The following is an 18,586-nucleotide window of genomic DNA, read 5'->3' as shown; positions in this document are numbered from 1 at the left end:
CTCTAGTGGATTGTTAAAGATAATGTTAGAGTTGCTTTGTCCACTGTTTGATGCCATCAAAACAATAAAAAGACACTAAATTCACAAAAGAAATCTAAAATATTGTTTAAGATCCAAGAAAAATGGTCTATAATCTTAAGGAATAAACATAATTTTTACATTGCCAGAAAGTCTGAGGTTATCCCCCTTCCCCATTTATTAAATGGTCATAAAGTTGGAATGTATTACATTTGTTTGGCAGAGTAATTGTTTGAGTTGATTAAGAAGAAAAAAATGACAACAAAGTCATCAAATGGTTAAGAATCATAATAATCATTTTGATTTTTAAGGTTTCAAGATATTTCTGTGGATAAAAAAAATGTATATCAATGTTGTATTGTATTGTATATTTAATTAAAGTTATGATACATTTAAGGGGAAAGTGCTGACATTTTCACCTCTTTATTGCAGAAACGTTTAAGCAGTATTATTAATTATTACTATTTTTAACAACACATTTATGAAACAACATGAAAATAAATGGGAAAACAATTTGTGACATGTGTGTTATGAATGAAATACTGCACCGATAACATCTAAACTCTTCAACAAACATCACATTCATCATATTCAAAATATATAAACAAAAGAAAACGCAGATTTATGATACATATACGTCCACAAAAATGTGATCGCTACAATTTAAGTTGAATTTAGTGTTACAATTATATTATAAAAAAGTGTTTATAATCTTAAAATTAGCCTAATATATTATTGTCAGTCCTTTTGCGAGGTAAAATCGGTTTCATGCCTACAACACACATTGTATACAGGACTGGGTGCGGTGCACGGTGCAGCCAACTCGTATCGATTACAGTAATCTACCGGCTGCCATAACGTCAGCAACTGTCGCAAAACCCCGACTGTCGTGAATATTGGCCGCCCACTGAAGATGGCGGCGGAGCTGCATCCGCGGAGCGGAAAGCTGATCGGCCTGTCCAACTCCAACCGAACCGCCCGGCGCAACCAGCCAGTCCAAGAGTTCAACCACGGCCTGGTGCTGAGCAAGGAGCCGCTGAGGGACCGGGATGTCTTCACCGTCCGCATCGACAAAAAGGTAAACAACAACAGGCCCCGCTGCTGCTACTGCTGCTGCTGCTCCCGAGCGTGGATGAAAGCTGCGGGGAGTGCGGGGAGCAGCGCTCGTCGGACGGGCCGGGGGTCTCGCCTCTGCCCGCATTGAGGGGCTTCTCCTCCCCCGGGGCGTTTCACGGGGCTCGACGAGGGGCCACCGGGTGTTTCGGGGTGCTCAATCGTGGCTGCATTACGCGCACTGAGATTCCCCGGTTGACGGACACCGCGCTGAGGAATGAGGACGTTTTTGACGCGTGGTTACCGGGAAACGGGACGAGAACCCGCTCGTGCCTCGGTACCGTCAGTTAGCTCGCGAGCGGCTAGCGCGCGCGCAGCCAGGCTTTAGAGTGGAGGCAGCTTGTTGACGAGGACCTGCTGCTGTTTATCGGCCCACTCGAGCCCAGATAAGCTCGTTAACTTGACTTGGGCTCCGGTGAGTTTGGTGAGGAGTCTGTGACAGCCGTTTGCTGATGTACTGCGGCGCTCGCGCCGGTTTTTTTTTTTAGGGGGAGGGGGTTTTGTGTGAACCTGAAGCTGCACCGCTATCTGTTACCAGTGGTTAACGTTCAGACTGCCATGTTGCTTTGCACGAGCATCTTGATTCAAGCAGACCTCAGTGGGACCAGCGGGGATCCAGCAGCCCTAATGCACGAGCAGTAAACCACTGAAAGGTACAACTCATTAATCCCTGGTCTGCTATCTGTAAACGCACTCTTCCTCTCATTGCAGGGTGTTTTGCTTTCCTTTAACTCATTTGTCCCTCGTTATCGATCAAAGTATTGAAACCAAAGTGCACCTTTCTTACTGTAATGTCCCCTCCTCCATACTGTCCTCCGATTCATCCAGACTTAAATATGAGGGCGACCTCTCTCTGGGGAAGGGGATCCATTTCTCACTTCGGGGAAAAATCATATTTTCCAGCATGATTATATCCTTTATTACATACATTAATTGTTTTAGATGTTCCGTCTTCGACCCGTTTTTATTGATTGCATTTTTTTTTTTACAGCAATGGGTGGCTCACAATACTATTCGGTTATCAAAACATTATACAACAATCTTGCTTTCTGTAAGGATATCATTACTTAAAAGTCTACACATATATTTCCATAAAGTGTGTTTTTCAAATGACCATCTCTGCTGTTCAGCATGAAGTTGTTGGTGTGAAATTCTTCCACACATCCTTCTTTCATTTCCTCAAATGTGTAGCTTTCATAACACTTGCACATAAGAATTCGCTTTATTGGCCATCTGTGTACACATGCATGGAATTTGCCTGCGGTTACACATTGCTCTCGTCGTACATATATATACAATATAAAAAAAATACTTTAAAGACAACAGAGTAGTCGGAGTGTAGTAGTAGTGCAACATAAGTGCTTATCTATCTATGACGATTGCCGTGTTCTTCCTGTGACTCAGGCCTCTCCGTATCATATCGACGCCCGTGCACAGTGTTTATATTTTGTCTGTTATCAGTGTCGGAGAGCTTGTCTGTAGTAATGGCTTTTGCTTCTACAGTCTGCAACCCTACTGGAGTTCGTCAACAACATGGCAGCTCTTGCGCATGTGCCAGTGCCAACTGGGCCACACACACACACCCACACCTCTTGAAGGACAGTGTGTGCGGCCAGGCTGTATAGTTAGTTAAGAAAATCCACCATGATGAGACCGAGCTGCCTTTAAACCAGTAAAGATACACATGTGGTTTAATACTGTATGTAAATGGTTATCCGTCCCATATGCTGCTCTCAGCCTGATGATGGCTCTCATAAACAGCCAAATGCTCGGCCATGACATGCATTGCCTGTTTGAAAATCAATACTTTCCCATCACGGCGCAGTCGGATTGGCATGACTGCCCATCCTGTCTACCGAGCTATAGTGGATGTTGGAAAATGAGTGCAATGGAACGAGCAAATGGAGTGATTTATTGAGCAGTTTACCCGGAGTTGGACTCTGTCGGTGGTTTAGAGTTTGTATGAAGCTGCGGCCCACAAACTGAATAGTGGAATATCGCATAGTGTTTATTTATAATTAGAGATGCTTCATTGTAGCCTGGATCACCACACTGTTAGTCTCAGCTGATTAGAGAGAGATCATTTTGTAGATGTAATTCAATCAACAGAAAAATAACCGGAAACTACATTGATACGATATGTTGTCAATTAAGCTACTATTTGCTATATGTTGCATTGTGTTTAATTGATGAAATGGCAGATTAGTTGATGATGTAAATAATACGTGATGACTAAACATTCACTTAATGTCAATATTTTATATGGTTGCTGTTAAAATGTCAATTTATTTAAAAAATGTAGCTTATAAATGTGATAATTGTATTCACCTGTCACCTATACAGAGTCCAGCTGTTACTTCTGTCTTGCTGTGTTTATGCTCTGCTGGATGAGAAGCTGTCGATAGTTCGTGCTTGCAGCGTTTCCCAGGCTTTGCCTCAGATGCAATTCATTTTTCATCTCTCCAAAGGCTGTCCAGTGGTCGTAGTCTGCATGCATCCTGTAGTTGTTGGTCTTCTAGAGAGAGAGAGAGAGAGAGATACTGAGGGATTGAGAGAGAAAAAGTGTGAGAGAGAGACTTAGAAAGAGAGACATTGAGAGAGAGACTTAGAAAGAGACGGAGTGAGACTTAAAAAGAGAGAGATTGAGAGAGAGAGAGAGAGAGAGAGAGAGAGATACTGAAAGAGAGAATCTTAGAGAAAGAGAGAGAGAGACTTAGAGAGAGAGATACTGAGAGCGAGAATCTTAGAGAGAGAGATTGAGAGAGAGAGAGAGAGAGAGAGAGAGAGAGAGAGAGAGAGAGAGAGAGAGACAGAGACTGACCGAGAGAGATAGTGAGAGTATTAAAAAGAGAGGGACTTAGAAAGAGAGAGATTGTGAGAGAGAGACACTGAGAGGCAGACACCCACAGGCTGCTGTTACATAAGTGAATGAGCGAGGCGAGGAGATGTCTGTCTCCTCCACACAGCGACCCGGTCAGGCTGAGTTACTACTAAATCTGTTAACCCAGATACCCGGGCGTTCGTAGCACACTGCCTTACATAGCACCTGCCACAGAGCAGAGGGAGACTCCACGGGTGCAGACGGAGGAGGAGAGGAGGCGATGTATGAAATGCAATATTTTTCAAAATGATTTTGCCTCGGAGGAAATCTTCTTTCATTATTGCTCGGCACGGCCGTGAGCTGCAGAAAAACATCCCGGGAGCCGCTGTGGCATCAATGTTATGCTCAAGGTCACTTCGTCAGGGAGGATTTCTGCCAACTTTGCCCGGCGTCCCGCGGAGTACCCGGGAGAGGAGCGGAAAAGGAGACCGGCCGACGAAAGTTTCCGGCGGCTTGTGATTTAATTCTTTCTTGGAGGAACAAACTGCATGGCTTTTTTTCTGTTGGACGGTCTCCGAGGGGGATTGGGAGGGGGCAGCAGGTGGAGCGCAGCGAGCCGGGAGATCGCTCCTCGGTTGGATGACGTCGGCTCGCGCCCCTGTGTCGGCAAACGTCTGTGCGGCTGAAATGTCTCTCGGCGACACTATGAATCTCCAGCAGCTGCGCTGACTCGGCTCCATCGCTGACACTGCACTCTGTCGTCCACATCATGGAGGCAAAACGCACGAGAAATAGAGTTCACCCCTGGAGATCAATAAAGTATCGCATTATTGTGAGATGAGTTTTGTGTTTCGGGGGGGTAGGAATTAATATCTCTGGCTGCGTGTTGTGTGACACGATTCAAATGTTAAGCCAAGGCAAAAGGAGTTTTGCAGTGAAAGTTGTTTAATGTCTAGAAACCTCAGAAAGGAAAGATCATGGAGGTAAAGCTTTGCTCTGTGTGCATCGGTTCAACCATCATTGAACCTCATTGTTTCACTCACTACACAGTGGATAAGCCGAAAGCACGATAAAGGCGATCTGGGCGTCAGCTACGACCGCCATCTGGCAATTCGAGCATCTGAGGAATTCTAATTATCTCCTATAGTAACACAGTAACTAATTAAATCCAAAGGAAAAACATGGAGAGAATCTGCACATTGGATTAAACTTCCAAGATGTCATTTCTTTTATTTTATTTTCTTGTCTCAATCAGGTGACAGGCCAACATGACAGGACGAGGTGTTTGTTAGGATCACACTGATGACATTCTTCTGTTTATTTGGTCAGAAAAATGCACACAACTTGCAATATGAGCCTCAAGTGTTGCATATTTTGTTCTTAAATCTGGTCTCCTGCACCGCGTCTAAATATAGTCCTTCACTCGACTGCCTTTCTGCATCAATATGTATTGGACGTCTAATTTTGGAAGTGGTGTGCTGAGAGATGAGAAGTAAATTAGATTGACCCCGGGCGATGCTTTTTTCACTCAGTATTGCGAGGTAATAATAATAATGACATTTGAATATTGCGCGATATGCACTTTGCATACACAGCTTCAGTGTTTGTCTCTTTTGTGTCGCTGTGTGTTCACACTGTCCTGCTTTATTTTCAAAGGAGCGCTCCCTGAGCTACGCTCCTCACTGACAGAAAGACTAAAAATAACAAGATGGATCATACAACAAGGCACGCTTTGTTTTCCATAGATATCTACCTGCAGTTTTTAGCTCGGTGCGTCACTCTTCTCACATCACAGCTTCGAGTTGAGTCCTTTTTGCGATCAGAGTAACCGCTGCCGACTGCTGTTTTGTGACAACTTATTGTCGTTGCTGCTGTCTTTAAATGCATTTTGTATCTTTACAAAATGAAAGCTTTGTGTGTTAGAAAAGGCAGGACACAACTTCAGGTGTTGGTAACTTGTGAAGTCCATGACGCGCCCTTTTTTTTATGACATATTACAGTCAGATGTTCATAAAATCTCCTCGCCCCTTCAGGTGAACTCGTGGAGCGGATCCATTGAGATCGGTGTGACGGCACTGGACCCCTCGGCGCTGGACTTTCCCAGCAGCGCCACGGGTCTGAAGGGCGGCTCCTGGATCGTGTCTGGCTGCTCGGTGCTACGCGACGGACGCTCGGTCCTGGAGGAGTACGGCCGCGACCTCGACCAGCTCGCCGAGGGCGACCGCGTGGGCATTCAGCGCAGCCCCCGCGGGGAGCTTCACCTCTGGGTGAACGGGCAGGACTGCGGCGCGGCCGCGAGCGGCTTGCCGCCCAAGCTCTGGGCGGTGGTGGACCTGTACGGCAAGTGCACTCAAGTGACGGTGGTGAGCTGCGAGCCGCCGCCGGCCTCGACGGAGAAAGAGACAATAGAGCGGGACGAGGAGGTGGACGCCGATGAGGACGAGGAGGAAGAGGATGAGGAGGAAGAAGACGTGGTGGTTTGTGGGAGTCGGGAGGACGGGGGGATCACGGCACTGATGAATGTCGCAGCAATGAATGGAATGATGAATGGAGATGAAGGTAGGGGGACTTTTATCTTTTATCAATATGGTTCTTTTTTCCCCCAACATATTGTCTGTGATTTATTATTTTCACCCGTTTCAACCGTTTTTACAGTGCCTGAGCTTAGCTGCAGTCACAGCAGACCGGACAAGTTCCCCAACAACCTGGAGCCGGACACGGGTGAGAAAATCCTTCTATTATCAGTTGATGGACCTCGGGCAACGTGACCAGCGTTGGCAACCTCCTCTTCCTCTCGCTCTTTCTCTCTTTCTCTCTCCAGTCCTAACGGAGCACCAGCTCTTTGACGTGTTCAACAACGCAATAGTATCTTTTTATCGCTCCGAGGACGAGGGCGGAGGGGAAGATGGCGGAGGCGGTGGAGGAGCAGGCGGCGTCGGAGGAGGAGGAGGAGGAGGAGGAGGAGGAGGAAATTCAGGTTCTGACTCCTCTACCAGAAACGACAGGGGGAGCAGCAGCGGAGGAGGTGCAGTCAACAGCGACAGCGGAACAGGGACAACTGCGGGAAGCGGAGGAGGAGGAGCCGCCGGCGAAAGCGGAAATACCAACAGCAGTCCCGCGGGTAACGGAGGGGTCGGGCTGGCGGCGGTGATGGGCGCAATGACCACCAACGACGCGCTGCTGTTCCACGAGAAATGCGGCACACTGATCAAACTGAGCAACAACAACAAGACGGCGGAGCGGAGGAGACCGCTGGACGAGTTCAATAACGGTGTGGTGATGACCAACCGGCCGCTCCGACACAACGAGATGTTTGAGGTGTTTACAATCACACGACTCGGTGCTGTGATGTTTGTTTGTGTACAGAATGAGAGCTGACGAGCGATCACTGACTTATTCACTCCGGCGTCATCGTTATCAGTCGAGTAGAGCCGGGCGATGCTGAAATTATACTTTTCACGGTATTGCTGACTAAAAATCTTCAAACTTCGGATACTTTATAAATATTTTAGGCTTTTTATTTACTGATAAATAGATAATATTAGTAAAGAAGCTCATCACGATTTTCTAGAACCTTTTTTCAAGTCCATTGACGAAGTGCTTTACAGACGTTTAAATACCACTAGAACACAATAATCAAAATATATATATATATATATATATATATATATATATATATATATATATATATATATATATATATACACACATTATATATATACACATTATATATACATTTGAGGAGAGTTGCTAGTAATAAGCTGGTACAGACATATAATACAGGTTGAATATCAGGATATCTCATTCATTCACATTGTTTTTTTAATACAGTAAACAGCGTATTTTTCCATTTTTGCAGCATAAACACCATATGCTCTCTGAACATATGGCTATTCATCACTTTAAGCTGGAGGCAGAAAAGAGAAGCATTTCAGCTGATTTTAATAATGAAACCAAAATTCCAAGGAAGGTGTAAATGTATTCCTGTTTATGCTTTCAGATCCGCATTGATAAGCTGGTGGACAAGTGGTCCGGCTCCATAGAGATTGGTGTGACCACGCACAATCCCAACAACCTGGACTATCCTGCAACGATGACCAATCTGCGCTCAGGTACCACTCACACACAGACACACGCATACAGAAAAAACCCTGTATTAAACAAAGTGAAATGAACGACATTGTCCTGGCTGCTTATGTTAGGTACAATCATGATGAGTGGCTGTGGGATTCTAACCAACGGCAAAGGGACCCGCAGGGAATACTGTGAATTCAGCCTGGATGAACTTCAGGTCAGTACTGACGCAGACGCACATTTCTGCCGCCGGCCGAGCGAGAAGCGGGTCTGTTTTTTTCAATCTCCGTCAACGGCTATCGTCCACATTTAGGAGGGAGATCACATCGGGTTGATGCGCAAAGCCAGTGGCGCGCTCCATTTCTACATCAACGGCATCGACCAAGGTGAGGCACATGGAGGCGCTTCATGCGCGGTGGGGGCTGCGAGTGGGCGGTATCGGTGATACCCACAAGTTAGACATACAGCATTTTGGGGATTTGAGCACCTTCGTTTGCACTTCTAACCACTCGGCCTCTTCATCAGGCGTCGCGGCGGCCCAGACCCCCGACGTGGTCTACGGCGTGGTCGACCTCTACGGCATGGCCGTCAAAGTCACGATAGTGCACAACCACAACCACAGTGAGCGCCTCAGACGCAATAACGCCATCATGAGGGCTTTATCTCCGGATGTCGGCCGGCCCCGGCCGGCTCTTTGCCTCACTCCGGACTCGGAGGGGCCCGACCGACTGCTCTTCCATCCCAACTGTGGCCAGAAGGCCGCCATCATCAGTGACGGCAGGACAGCGCTGCGGCCACAGTGAGTTAATTACAGGCTTTCCTATTCTTGAGATGGTTCATTTTGACTTGTTTTAGTTTGCTTGACAAATCCTTACGGTGAATTCCGGCCTTAAAAAAACAAAACAGTAGCTTTTTGGGGGATTTATGCAATCTTCCGTCATCAAACACTGGGTGTAAAATTGGTTCCATCATAACCCTGCCATAGAGGTTCAATAATATGAGTATTAAAGTCCACTTTCCTTGTCCGAGAATCACATTTCTACATATGGAAAGTCTTTAAAAAGGTTTGAAAAAACTCTTCCGCTTTAGAGTTATATGATCTAATTCTGTAAAGAACACTTTAAACACAATCAGGGATAAACTCATAAGTTTAAAAAACTCGCTTTCACAGCGCGACGGATGACTTCAACCACGGGGTGGTCCTGAGCGGCAGGCCGCTGCGCTCCAACGAGGTGTTCCAGGTCCGCATCGATAAGATGGTGGACAAGTGGGCGGGTTCCATCGAGATTGGTGTCACGACGCACAACCCTGCGTACCTGCAGCTGCCCTCCACCATGACCAACCTGCGCTCAGGTAGATTACAATCGTTGTTAAAGTGGGTCTTTTTTTGTGATATACCTCATAAGAGCTGGATGATTATTTAAGTTGCCTAACTGCATGTGTGGAGGAGTTTGTGAGATCCCTTTTGAAAAGAGATGCCACAACAACACAACACATTTTCTCTGCGTTATTGTGTTCCAGGGACGTGGATGATGACGGGGAACGGCGTCATGCACAACGGGACGACGATACTGGATGAGTACGGACACAACCTGGACCGGCTCAAGGTGAGCGATATTTCTTTTTCATTCCTCATCACCCGCTGCCCTCCTTTCTCCTCCCATGTTTTTGTTTGAACCCTTTTCCCCCTTGTTTCCTCCTGCTGCAGGCAGGCGATACAGTAGGCGTGGTCCGAAAAGAAGACGGCAGCCTCCACTTCTTCGTCAACGGCGTGGCTCAGGGCGCCGCAGCCTGGAACGTCCCTCCCAGTGTCTATGCCGTGGTGGACCTCTACGGCCAGGCAGCTCAGGCCACCATCATGGACGACATGGGTGAGAGAGGGAGGAAGACAAACCCCATTTTGAACATTTAAAATACTTAAATAACTGAAAAAAATTGACATTAGGTGACATGAACTTCTATTTCCTTTTTTTGTTTGTTAGTGGACCTCCTCCCTCTCCCAGAAGACAGCTCAGAGGGCCCCACAGCCATGTCCCCCGGGAGCCCCTGCTCGGTAGGAGGGGTCAGCACGACCAACGACCTGCGTTTCCACCACCTGCACGGCACCAACGCCGTCATCACCAACGGGGGGCGCACCGCCCTGCGTCAGAACTGCCGCAGCGAGTTCAACGACGCTATTGTCATTTCCAACCGGTGAGGAAACGAATGGCACTAACCGTGAGCACACCGTCTCCATCAATGGATCATAAAAGCATGAGGATGAGGATGAGGGTTAGGCGAGTGGCCTCGCACATAAACTCTGTCCAAGACAGTAAACACAAGTGTGAGCCAGATGATCAGACAAAATTATAAACTACATTGAAATTGGGGATCTTTTTTTTTTTCTCGGTTCCTTCTTGCGTGAGTGAACAACAAATACTAAAAAGCATTCAGATAATTTGTTGTGCAGGAGCTGCCTCTTACCTCGTTTCCTCCCTGTAGGTTCCTTCGAGACGGAGAGCTCTTCGAGATCATTATTCAGAAGATGGTGGACCGCTGGTCGGGTTCAATTGAAGCAGGTGAAATGTTTCTATTATATCGTCAACTCTGCTTTTCATATGTGAATACATTTTTAAAATCGCAAAAATACCATTGAAAAGCTGCTGTGTGTGTGTGTGTGTGTGTGTGTTCTAACGTTTACCTCTTTGTAAATATATTTCATGTGTAATCACCACAGATTTTCTCCTCCCCCCTCTGTGTCCAGGAGTGACAGCCATCAGGCCCGATGAGCTTGAGTTTCCCAACACTATGACTGATATCGACTATGACACTTGGATGTTGAGGTAGAACGCCATGTAGATATTGTGAATAAAAATAATAACAGAAATTTAATAGATCTGTCCAACGAGCCCAACGTTACAGCAATTATTAACAGTTTGCGTCTCATGTAGTTATTTTTATAAAACGCACACCTAGCTGTTATTTTTGTTTACTAAATGTTAGTGTCATTTTTTAATCAACCTTTTTTAATCTTAAATGCCCAAAAAGTTGTTAAATAAAGATGTTTTTCCCCCCCATAATGAAGGAATATTTGATGTTTTTGGCAGTTCAGCTCAATAATTCAACACTTGTTGTCGTCTTCATTCTTTTTCTCTCAGTGGAACAGCCATCATGCAGGATGGTAACACAATGCGCAACAACTACGGTTGTGACCTGGACTCCTTGACCACGGGCTCTCGCATTGGTATGATGCGCTCAGCCAGCGGAGACCTCCATTATTACATTAACGGGGTGGATCAAGGGGTCGCCTGCACCGGCCTGCCTCCAGGTAGAGATCAGTGGAAGAAATCAGGATTGACATGGTTGAAATGAAGCTGATGTCAGTGACGAGCGTAGGTTTCATACCACGTCTCTCCCTCTTTCTCTCTCTCAGAGGTGTACGCCGTGATCGACCTGTATGGTCAGTGTGTTCAGGTGTCCATCACCAGCTCCTCAGGCCCGCTGGACAACAGCCTCTGTACCAGCAACATCACGGAGAAGAGCTTCCCCATCCACTCACCAGGTGAACGCCAGCCTCCCAACTCAGGCCTGCCACGCCTTCAAAGCATAAAAAATAACGACCCGAAGCTTTGGGATTGAAGTAAAGAAACAATCAGTTGTCCTCAAAGCCTCATCTCCGTGTTTCTTCTCTCCTGTTTAGTAGCTGGCGTCGCTCATCGGCTGCACAGTAAACACGGCAAGAATGTGGTTCTGCTCGGCGACGGCTGCCAGGGCGTCCGAGTCGGAGGTTACGCTCACGGCATTGTGTTCAGCGCCAAGGAACTCAAGGCGGACGAGCTGTTCGAGGTGAAACCTCTCGGATTAACCCGCTCCCTGCCGTGTCATTTAAATAAATAATCTACACGTTATCCTCTCGAACACTTAAGTCTGCACGTGTCAGAAATGCAGTTTTCTTCAATAGAAATATGTCCCTTCCTCACGGATTCCTGTGTTCCCTCTGCAGGTGAGGATCGACGAGGTGGATGAGCAGTGGTGCGGCTCGCTGCATATCGGTCTGACCACGCTGGCACCTCCGGAGCTGCCGTCCTGCCCGCTGTCGGGCCTCTCCCCCTCCCTCCCGCAGCTCCGCACCAAGGTCACCTGGCTGCTCTGCGGCTGCGAGGTCCGTCGCAACGGCGTGCTGCAGCGCCAGAACTACGGCTGCTCACTGGACCGGCTGACGGTGAGCTGCTGCTTTTAGATTAGAGGTCACGCCAACGACCTGAAAAACCCTCGAGGATTTCTGTTCTGTCTCGGGTTAATTGACAGAGCCCCCCGCTGGCTGCTTGAAAGCCCTGATTTTAAGAACGTTATCAGAGCTTTTATTATTTAGTTTTCATTTAAAACTATTGAAAAAAAAACCCTGCTGTTGCAGTGTCTTTATGCAAATGAGGACAAACACAAGCAGCCTCAGTGTGATGACCCAAAGTTCAGCCAAACAAACGGATTCAAGTTTTATTTCTATCCCGTTTTTTTCTTCATTTACATTTCTTTGATGTCAGAGTGAAGGGTCGGTGCTGCACGGCGCCCCGAGCACAGAGTGCGTTCACACTCTGTCTCTGTTCCCCCTCGACTTGAACACCAGCCGAGTCTCTACCGAGAGAGCCGCCGGCATTTAACACGCCAAAGAGAGAAATGTGGTCAAAACAGTTCTTCAACAGTCGAGTCATCAAAGGGTGTGGACTGTTTAGTGATTGTCTACCACCACAGTGGACGATCTGAAGGAAATAAAGATTTATGATATTCTGAGGTCACCAGATAAAGATCTAGATTAGAAATTCAATGAGTTTGATGTACTTATGAGGTATTGAGGTATCTACGTCATCCTTTTTTGATTTTTTTTTTTTGTGCCATGCTCCTGACGTAAGTTTGTTTAGCATAAAAACAAAGTTGAGAAGTTGTCGGACACCGGTAGTTTATACCTGCAATCCTCACCAGAAGTTTATCATTTGTGTTTCTTAGGTTGGGAACCGTGTGGGTGTGAAGAGGTGCAGCGACGACACCATGCACATCTTCATCGACGGGGAAGACATGGGACCTGCAGCGACTGCAGTAGCCAAGGTACACACACACACACACGCAAATCTACATGCATATACACACACACACACACACACGTCTACAGTACACAGCTACTTCGCCCCCCCCGCTGCCATTCAGCGCCTCTCTGGCTCCCCGCAGAATGTTTATGCGGTGCTGGACCTGTACGGCCGGATAACAGCGGTGTCCATTGTGAGCTCGTCGTTAATGGAGGACACGGAAAGCGTGAAGGCGCCCTCGCTCTCCTCGGACAGCTGCAGCGAGGGAGAGGAGGACAGCACCCCCGTCCGCGAGGTAGAAGCGCTCGCCGGCCTGTTCACAGAAAACAAGTCGTGCGCCGCGTCGTCGAATTTCCCCGAGACACTCAGACCTCTTCGTGTCGCCTCCCAGGTCGAGACCGAGCCGTGTCCGCTGGTGCCGACCGTCATGGCGTTCCTGGAAAACCACGGCAAAAACATCCAGCTGTCCAACCAGAACCTGACAGCCGCCAGAGTGTCCAGCTACAACCAGGGCCTGCTGGTCACCGCCCAGGCGCTGGCTCGCCAGCAGCTGTTCCAGGTAACTGTGTGGTTTGGTGGTCCGGCTGTCATTATACGATACATTAGTAGTATAATATATACATGTGTGTAACGTATATGTGGGCTGTGACCGTGAGCCTCTCTTTTGTCACCAGTTTCAAATCGACCGTCTGAACCCGTCCTGGACGTCGTCGCTGTCGTTGGGGGTGATCGGTCACTCGCCCGACCGGCTCAACTTCCCCTCCACGGCGTGTTGTCTGAAACGCTCCGCATGGCTGCTGCAGAGAGACTCCGTCTTCCACAACTCCCTGAAGGTACACACACACACACACACACACACACACACACACACACACACACACACACACACACACACACACACACGCACACAATCCAACTCACTCATCTGTCTGTCATGTTTTCTTTGGATTTGTGTCTCACATGACAAACTGAGTGAGCTCTCATTGATCTTATGTCGCCGATCCTTTCTTCCATTTTTCACTTTTCTCACTAAACCCCTCCAAACACTCATCCCTCTCTTCCTTTGTCGCCCCCCCCACCCTCCCTCCTTTCAGATATGTGAAAACTATGGTCCTAATCTGGACACGTGTCCAGAGGGGACGGTGTTGGGTCTGCTGGTGGACGCCAACAGTTGTCTCCACCTCTACGTCAACGGCATGGACCAGGGTGTGGCGGTGCAGGACATTCCTTCACCCTGCTACCCGTTCATCGACCTCTATGGCCAGTGTGAACAGGTCAGAACCACACACACACACACACACACACACACACACACACACAAACACACACACAGAAGAAGCCATGTTGGGTTGATGTTTCTTCCTGATGACTTTAATGGTTAATAATTATTTCGGCATGACATCACTGTGTTACCCCAAAACGATGTGCTGATCCGTGTTGTGTCGTCATGGCAGGTTACTATAGTAACAAACAACGTGCCAGCTGTGGGCGGAGAGAGCGGCGAGACCCGTTGTCAGGGCGACATGGAGAAGGCGGACATGGTTGACGGTAAGCAGCTTCTGCTTCCTGTTGTTGTTCTGGGCACCGGGCGGCCAGAGAGTCACGATTACAAGTGTTCGTCTGTCCGATTCTCCTGAAGGCATCGCCTCACAAACGTCTACAGGTGACCATGTATTTAGGTTTTGATGGTTAAAGGTCACGGCCGCTGTGACCACACGCCAATCACATCCTCATGCTGCGATATCTCGGTAACTCCTAGAAGGAATTTCTTAAAATATGGTTCAAACATACAAAATGTCTTTTTTAGAAAGTAATGGTGAAAGCAATTATAGTAATACAAATATAATGATAATAGAAGCAGTGGGTGTCGAGCAGGGCCACAGATCAAATTCGAACGGTAATCAGGACAATTTCCCACGAATGTCGAATACGATGAAATAATGAAGTGACGACATTTTGAACAGGCGCAGTCATCCCAGTTCATCTTCGCATTTCGGTTCCTGCGTTTGACCTTTTCTTCTTGTTTCCACGCGCAGGAATCAAAGAGAGTGTGTGCTGGACGCCGCCTCCAGAGGTCAACCCCAACAAGACGTGTGAATACCAGGCGCTGTGCTCCCGCTTCAAGGACCTGCTCACCTTACCAGGTGAGTTTGACCTTTGACGCGACCTTTTGATTCAGCGCTACAGAAAGTCCTTCCTTCCTGCTGCTGTCAGGCTGCATAACAAGCTGAGCGCTCAGCAGACCACAAACACTTCTACTTTAATTTGAACGTCACGTGACGATGACGACCCTCTGTCTTCTCACAAGATGGCTATTTCAACGAGGACGCCAAGTACAACCTCTGCTACTGCGAGTCCTGCCACAAGCTCCGGGGCGACGAGGCGTATTACAAGAGAGGAGAGCCGCCCCGCGACTACGCCCTGCCGTTCGGGTGGTGCCGCTTCGCCCTCAGGTGAGAGGGCGACTCCTCGGTTGGATCTCACACCACCGAGCCTTCGTGGTTTCATACGAGACAATCAAAGTGTCCAATGAAAGTCATGAAGTCTGCGCTGCCCATTTGGGACAAAACAGCTCCACTACTTGCAGGCTGTGTGTCCACCTGTAGTTAACATTCCAGCAGCGTTGTCGTACCTTCATCTACATGAGTGTGTGTGTGTGTGTGTGTGTGTGTACAGGATCAAGCCCCACTGTGAGGTTTCCAATGCACTGAAGAAGTGGCACATCGCGTACCACGGCACGAGCGTCGGAGCCCTGCGGCGCACGCTGGACCACAGCCAGCTGCTGCCTGGTGGGAAAATGGCCGCTTCAAACAAATACTTTGTCACACACCCTTGTTTTTTTCTGACAAAAAGAGTAGCTCTTTTATCAATTTATGCTCCTTCTTCTACCTTTTCTTCCTTCCTTCTTCATTTCATGTCACGTTCAGGACAAAATGTCTCTCCGAGAGCCTCAACTCGTTCTCGCGCTTCAGCAAACTGCGGTCGGTCACGTTCTCCGTGGTTTTGTCGTTGCAGGGTCGTCCTCCATCTTCTCCGTGTCCCCGGTGAAGGCGGAGGGGCCGAACGGCTACACCGAGCCGGAGGAGAACAGCGCGCCCGGCAGGGAGGTTCCCCGCGTGCGACTCTCCCCCACCATGCGCTACTCCGGCATGGAGATCTTCGCCCCCAAAGTGCAGTAAGTCCTGATCCAGAAGCTCTCTCCTCCACGGGGGGGGGGGGACGTTCCCAACAGGAAGCGAGGGCGCCTCCTGATAGTTCTCCGTTCTCCTCGTTGCAGATTTCGGGACCCCCGCTCTCACCGCAGCCACCAGGCCCAGGTGGGGTTCCAGGTGTGCGTGCGTCCGGGCTCCTACAAGGTGGGGCCGCAGACGCTGGGCCACAGCGAGCCCCTGGACCCTCGCTTCAGCAACTCGGAGGTGGAATGGGTCACGAAGGAGCAGGGCGGCACGCTCCTCTACGGACTGCTCATCCGGATCGAGTGACGGGCGCGGCGAGGGGGGCATTCGGGTGGAAGCGGGGAGGGAGGGGGCGGGGCTGCGTGGCGCTCCTCGTGCTTTCAACAAAGTGACAACCAAATCCAACCCCTGCCTTGAGAGAGAGACTCCTCTGGAATCCAGCCGTTCCAACCAGTGGATTGTTGACAATTCAGCATTATTGTTTTGTTTTTCCTTTTTTTTTTTTTTTTTTTGTTGGACTCTTTTAAAGGCCGTGGGATTACGGCGGTTTCAAAGAAGGACGGACACTGCCTGCACTTTATGTTTTGGACACTCGTGGGCGATTTTTAAACTAACTTCTCATTGACTCGACACGTTTTGTTCATTCGCTACATTTAGGGTTTGTTTTCTCTTTGCCGCTTTTTTTGTTGTTTTTCATTCTTCCCGACATACTTTCTTCCACAGACACACACACACAAGCCGCTAACTCTTCTTTTATCTTTTGGCACTTATTTTTACGACTCATCACCTCTGCTCTGGTCAGTGTTTTTTAATTTGGGAGGAGCTGTCCCCTGCCAAGCTGCACGTTAAAGGACTGTCGCCTGAAAAGACTGAAACGTGGGTAAAAATAAATAAATATATAAATATATATATAAATATATATAAGTGACAATGTTTTCACAAAGATGTAAAAAAAAACAAAAAAAACAGAAAGACACTTGAATTTGAGAATGAACCCGAGAGTGTCTTGTGATTGTGACTTCATTAGTGGGGGAAGATTTTAAAACTGGAGGAAGAAAAACAAATGTTTACACGTGTACGACTGTGTGTTGGTTTGTCTTGGCGTCGCCACGTTAGCGCTTTTGGCGACGCCGTCGGTCCCCCAGAGACGCGCGCGACTCGTCTCGCCAAACGGAAAAAAAAACACTCACGGGTTTTAAAACTGGAAGCTTTGACAGAAAGATGGACTTTTGGGAATCGAACAGTCGCGTATCGAGGTCAACGGGCTTGTTTGTTACGCCCGAGAGGAAACGTCGCGAGATGTTTTAAACAATACAGATGTTTGCTTTTAGACGCGGTCGGATTTTGATAAAGGAAAAAAGGGGAAAAAAGGAATTAAATCTTTTTTTTAAATTTTTTTTTATAAAGAAATTAGCTTATTCACTTCCTTGCAAGCTATCGGCAAGGAAGCGAATATCCCATAATGTTGAACTTGTAAAAGGTAGTCAAGTGAACGGACGCCAAACGGGTGTGTGTTTTTTTTCCCGCCGCTTCGCCTCCACGTCATCGTTTACTCCAGATTCACGCTCAGATCCATCCGCCGTGTCGGACCCGGCTCAGAGTCCAGGGCCCCGTACGTACTTCCTGGTCAGCCAGATCCCCCCCCCCCCCCCCCCCCACGACCCCCAAGCTGGTGTTTACATGTGAATGCTATTCATTGTGGCTCTTCAGGTCTTTTACGTCGACCAGCATAAGCTTTCATTTGTCCAATGTTTCTACAAAAGGTTTTTATTTCACCCTCTCCCTCAAAAACATCCACCTAATGATTGATTGTATGTGAATAGCTTTCCAAAGCGTCTCTTTTTCACAGTTCGCAGTTCTGGTGCCAATTTGATAAAAAACAATTAAAATAACCCGCTACAGAACATGCAGCCAACCCCCGCAAACATGACCCCGACATTTTTCGACGCACAGTTTCGATGAGTCAAACTCAAAAGATGATACTGAAGAAGCTCCGTCGCCTTCTGAGAGCAGCTGTGATCCGACTGACGGAGGAAAAACTTCCAATCAAAAAATGTGAAATATTATGATTATATGGGTTGTTTACAGCCCAGTGCTGCTTTGTACAATTTTATTTGTATTGTGTTCTTAATTTTTATTTTTTTTTCTCTGTGTGTTGCGTTGTACAGGCTGTTACATAAAAAAAAAATCATATCTTCCTGATTTATAAAAAAAAAAAAGAATAATAATAAACTGACAGACAGTATGCACAGAAGGACGGTTGTTGTTGTTGTTGTTTTTGTGATGCGGGCTTGTCAACAAAGCAGACGACCGAGTGGGGATGTCGG

The 18,586-nt window shown here is 47.7% G+C and overlaps 1 protein-coding gene across 5 annotated transcripts; it reads left to right on the top strand.

Moving 5' to 3' along the window:
* Nucleotides 1-919: 919 nt before the first annotated feature.
* On the top strand, nt 920-18,579 carry neurl4 (neuralized E3 ubiquitin protein ligase 4). Of its 5 annotated transcripts, none has more exons than XM_068587495.1 (29): nt 920-1,096; nt 5,986-6,511; nt 6,608-6,673; nt 6,774-7,270; nt 7,953-8,064; nt 8,155-8,243; nt 8,340-8,412; nt 8,552-8,825; nt 9,198-9,379; nt 9,548-9,633; nt 9,735-9,897; nt 10,009-10,219; nt 10,508-10,584; nt 10,770-10,848; nt 11,164-11,333; nt 11,439-11,567; nt 11,706-11,851; nt 12,009-12,227; nt 13,007-13,105; nt 13,226-13,378; nt 13,475-13,642; nt 13,758-13,916; nt 14,178-14,357; nt 14,538-14,631; nt 15,120-15,227; nt 15,392-15,536; nt 15,760-15,872; nt 16,099-16,258; nt 16,361-16,582. In XM_068587495.1, exons 1-29 carry the CDS (start codon nt 932-934, stop codon nt 16,563-16,565), a joined length of 4,848 nt encoding a protein of 1,615 aa, XP_068443596.1. In that variant the 5' UTR covers nt 920-931; the 3' UTR covers nt 16,566-16,582. The 5 variants fall into 5 exon arrangements, with proteins under 5 accessions (XP_068443596.1, XP_068443595.1, XP_068443594.1 ...); XM_068587494.1 differs by having other exon boundaries at nt 10,743-10,848; XM_068587493.1 differs by having other exon boundaries at nt 15,760-16,258; nt 16,361-18,579.
* Nucleotides 18,580-18,586: the final 7 nt, after the last annotated feature.

The sequence above is a fragment of the Clinocottus analis genome, unplaced genomic scaffold (assembly GCF_023055335.1).
Source record: "Clinocottus analis isolate CAN_PGR_092001 unplaced genomic scaffold, fCliAna1.0.p SCAF_21, whole genome shotgun sequence".
Taxonomy (NCBI): domain Eukaryota; kingdom Metazoa; phylum Chordata; class Actinopteri; order Perciformes; family Cottidae; genus Clinocottus; species Clinocottus analis.
This window is presented reverse-complemented; position numbering and strand designations above follow the sequence as displayed.

Bases quoted from the DNA above. Each gene is read 5' to 3' on its own strand.
- neurl4 (XM_068587490.1), top strand. From the start codon at position 932: ATGGCGGCGGAGCTGCATCCGCGGAGCGGAAAGCTGATCGGCCTGTCC. The intron at 9,898-10,008 runs GTGAGAGAGGGA...TTTGTTTGTTAG, and splicing joins CACCATCATGGACGACATGG to TGGACCTCCTCCCTCTCCCA. The intron at 14,358-14,537 runs GTCAGAACCACA...TCGTCATGGCAG, and splicing joins TCTATGGCCAGTGTGAACAG to GTTACTATAGTAACAAACAA.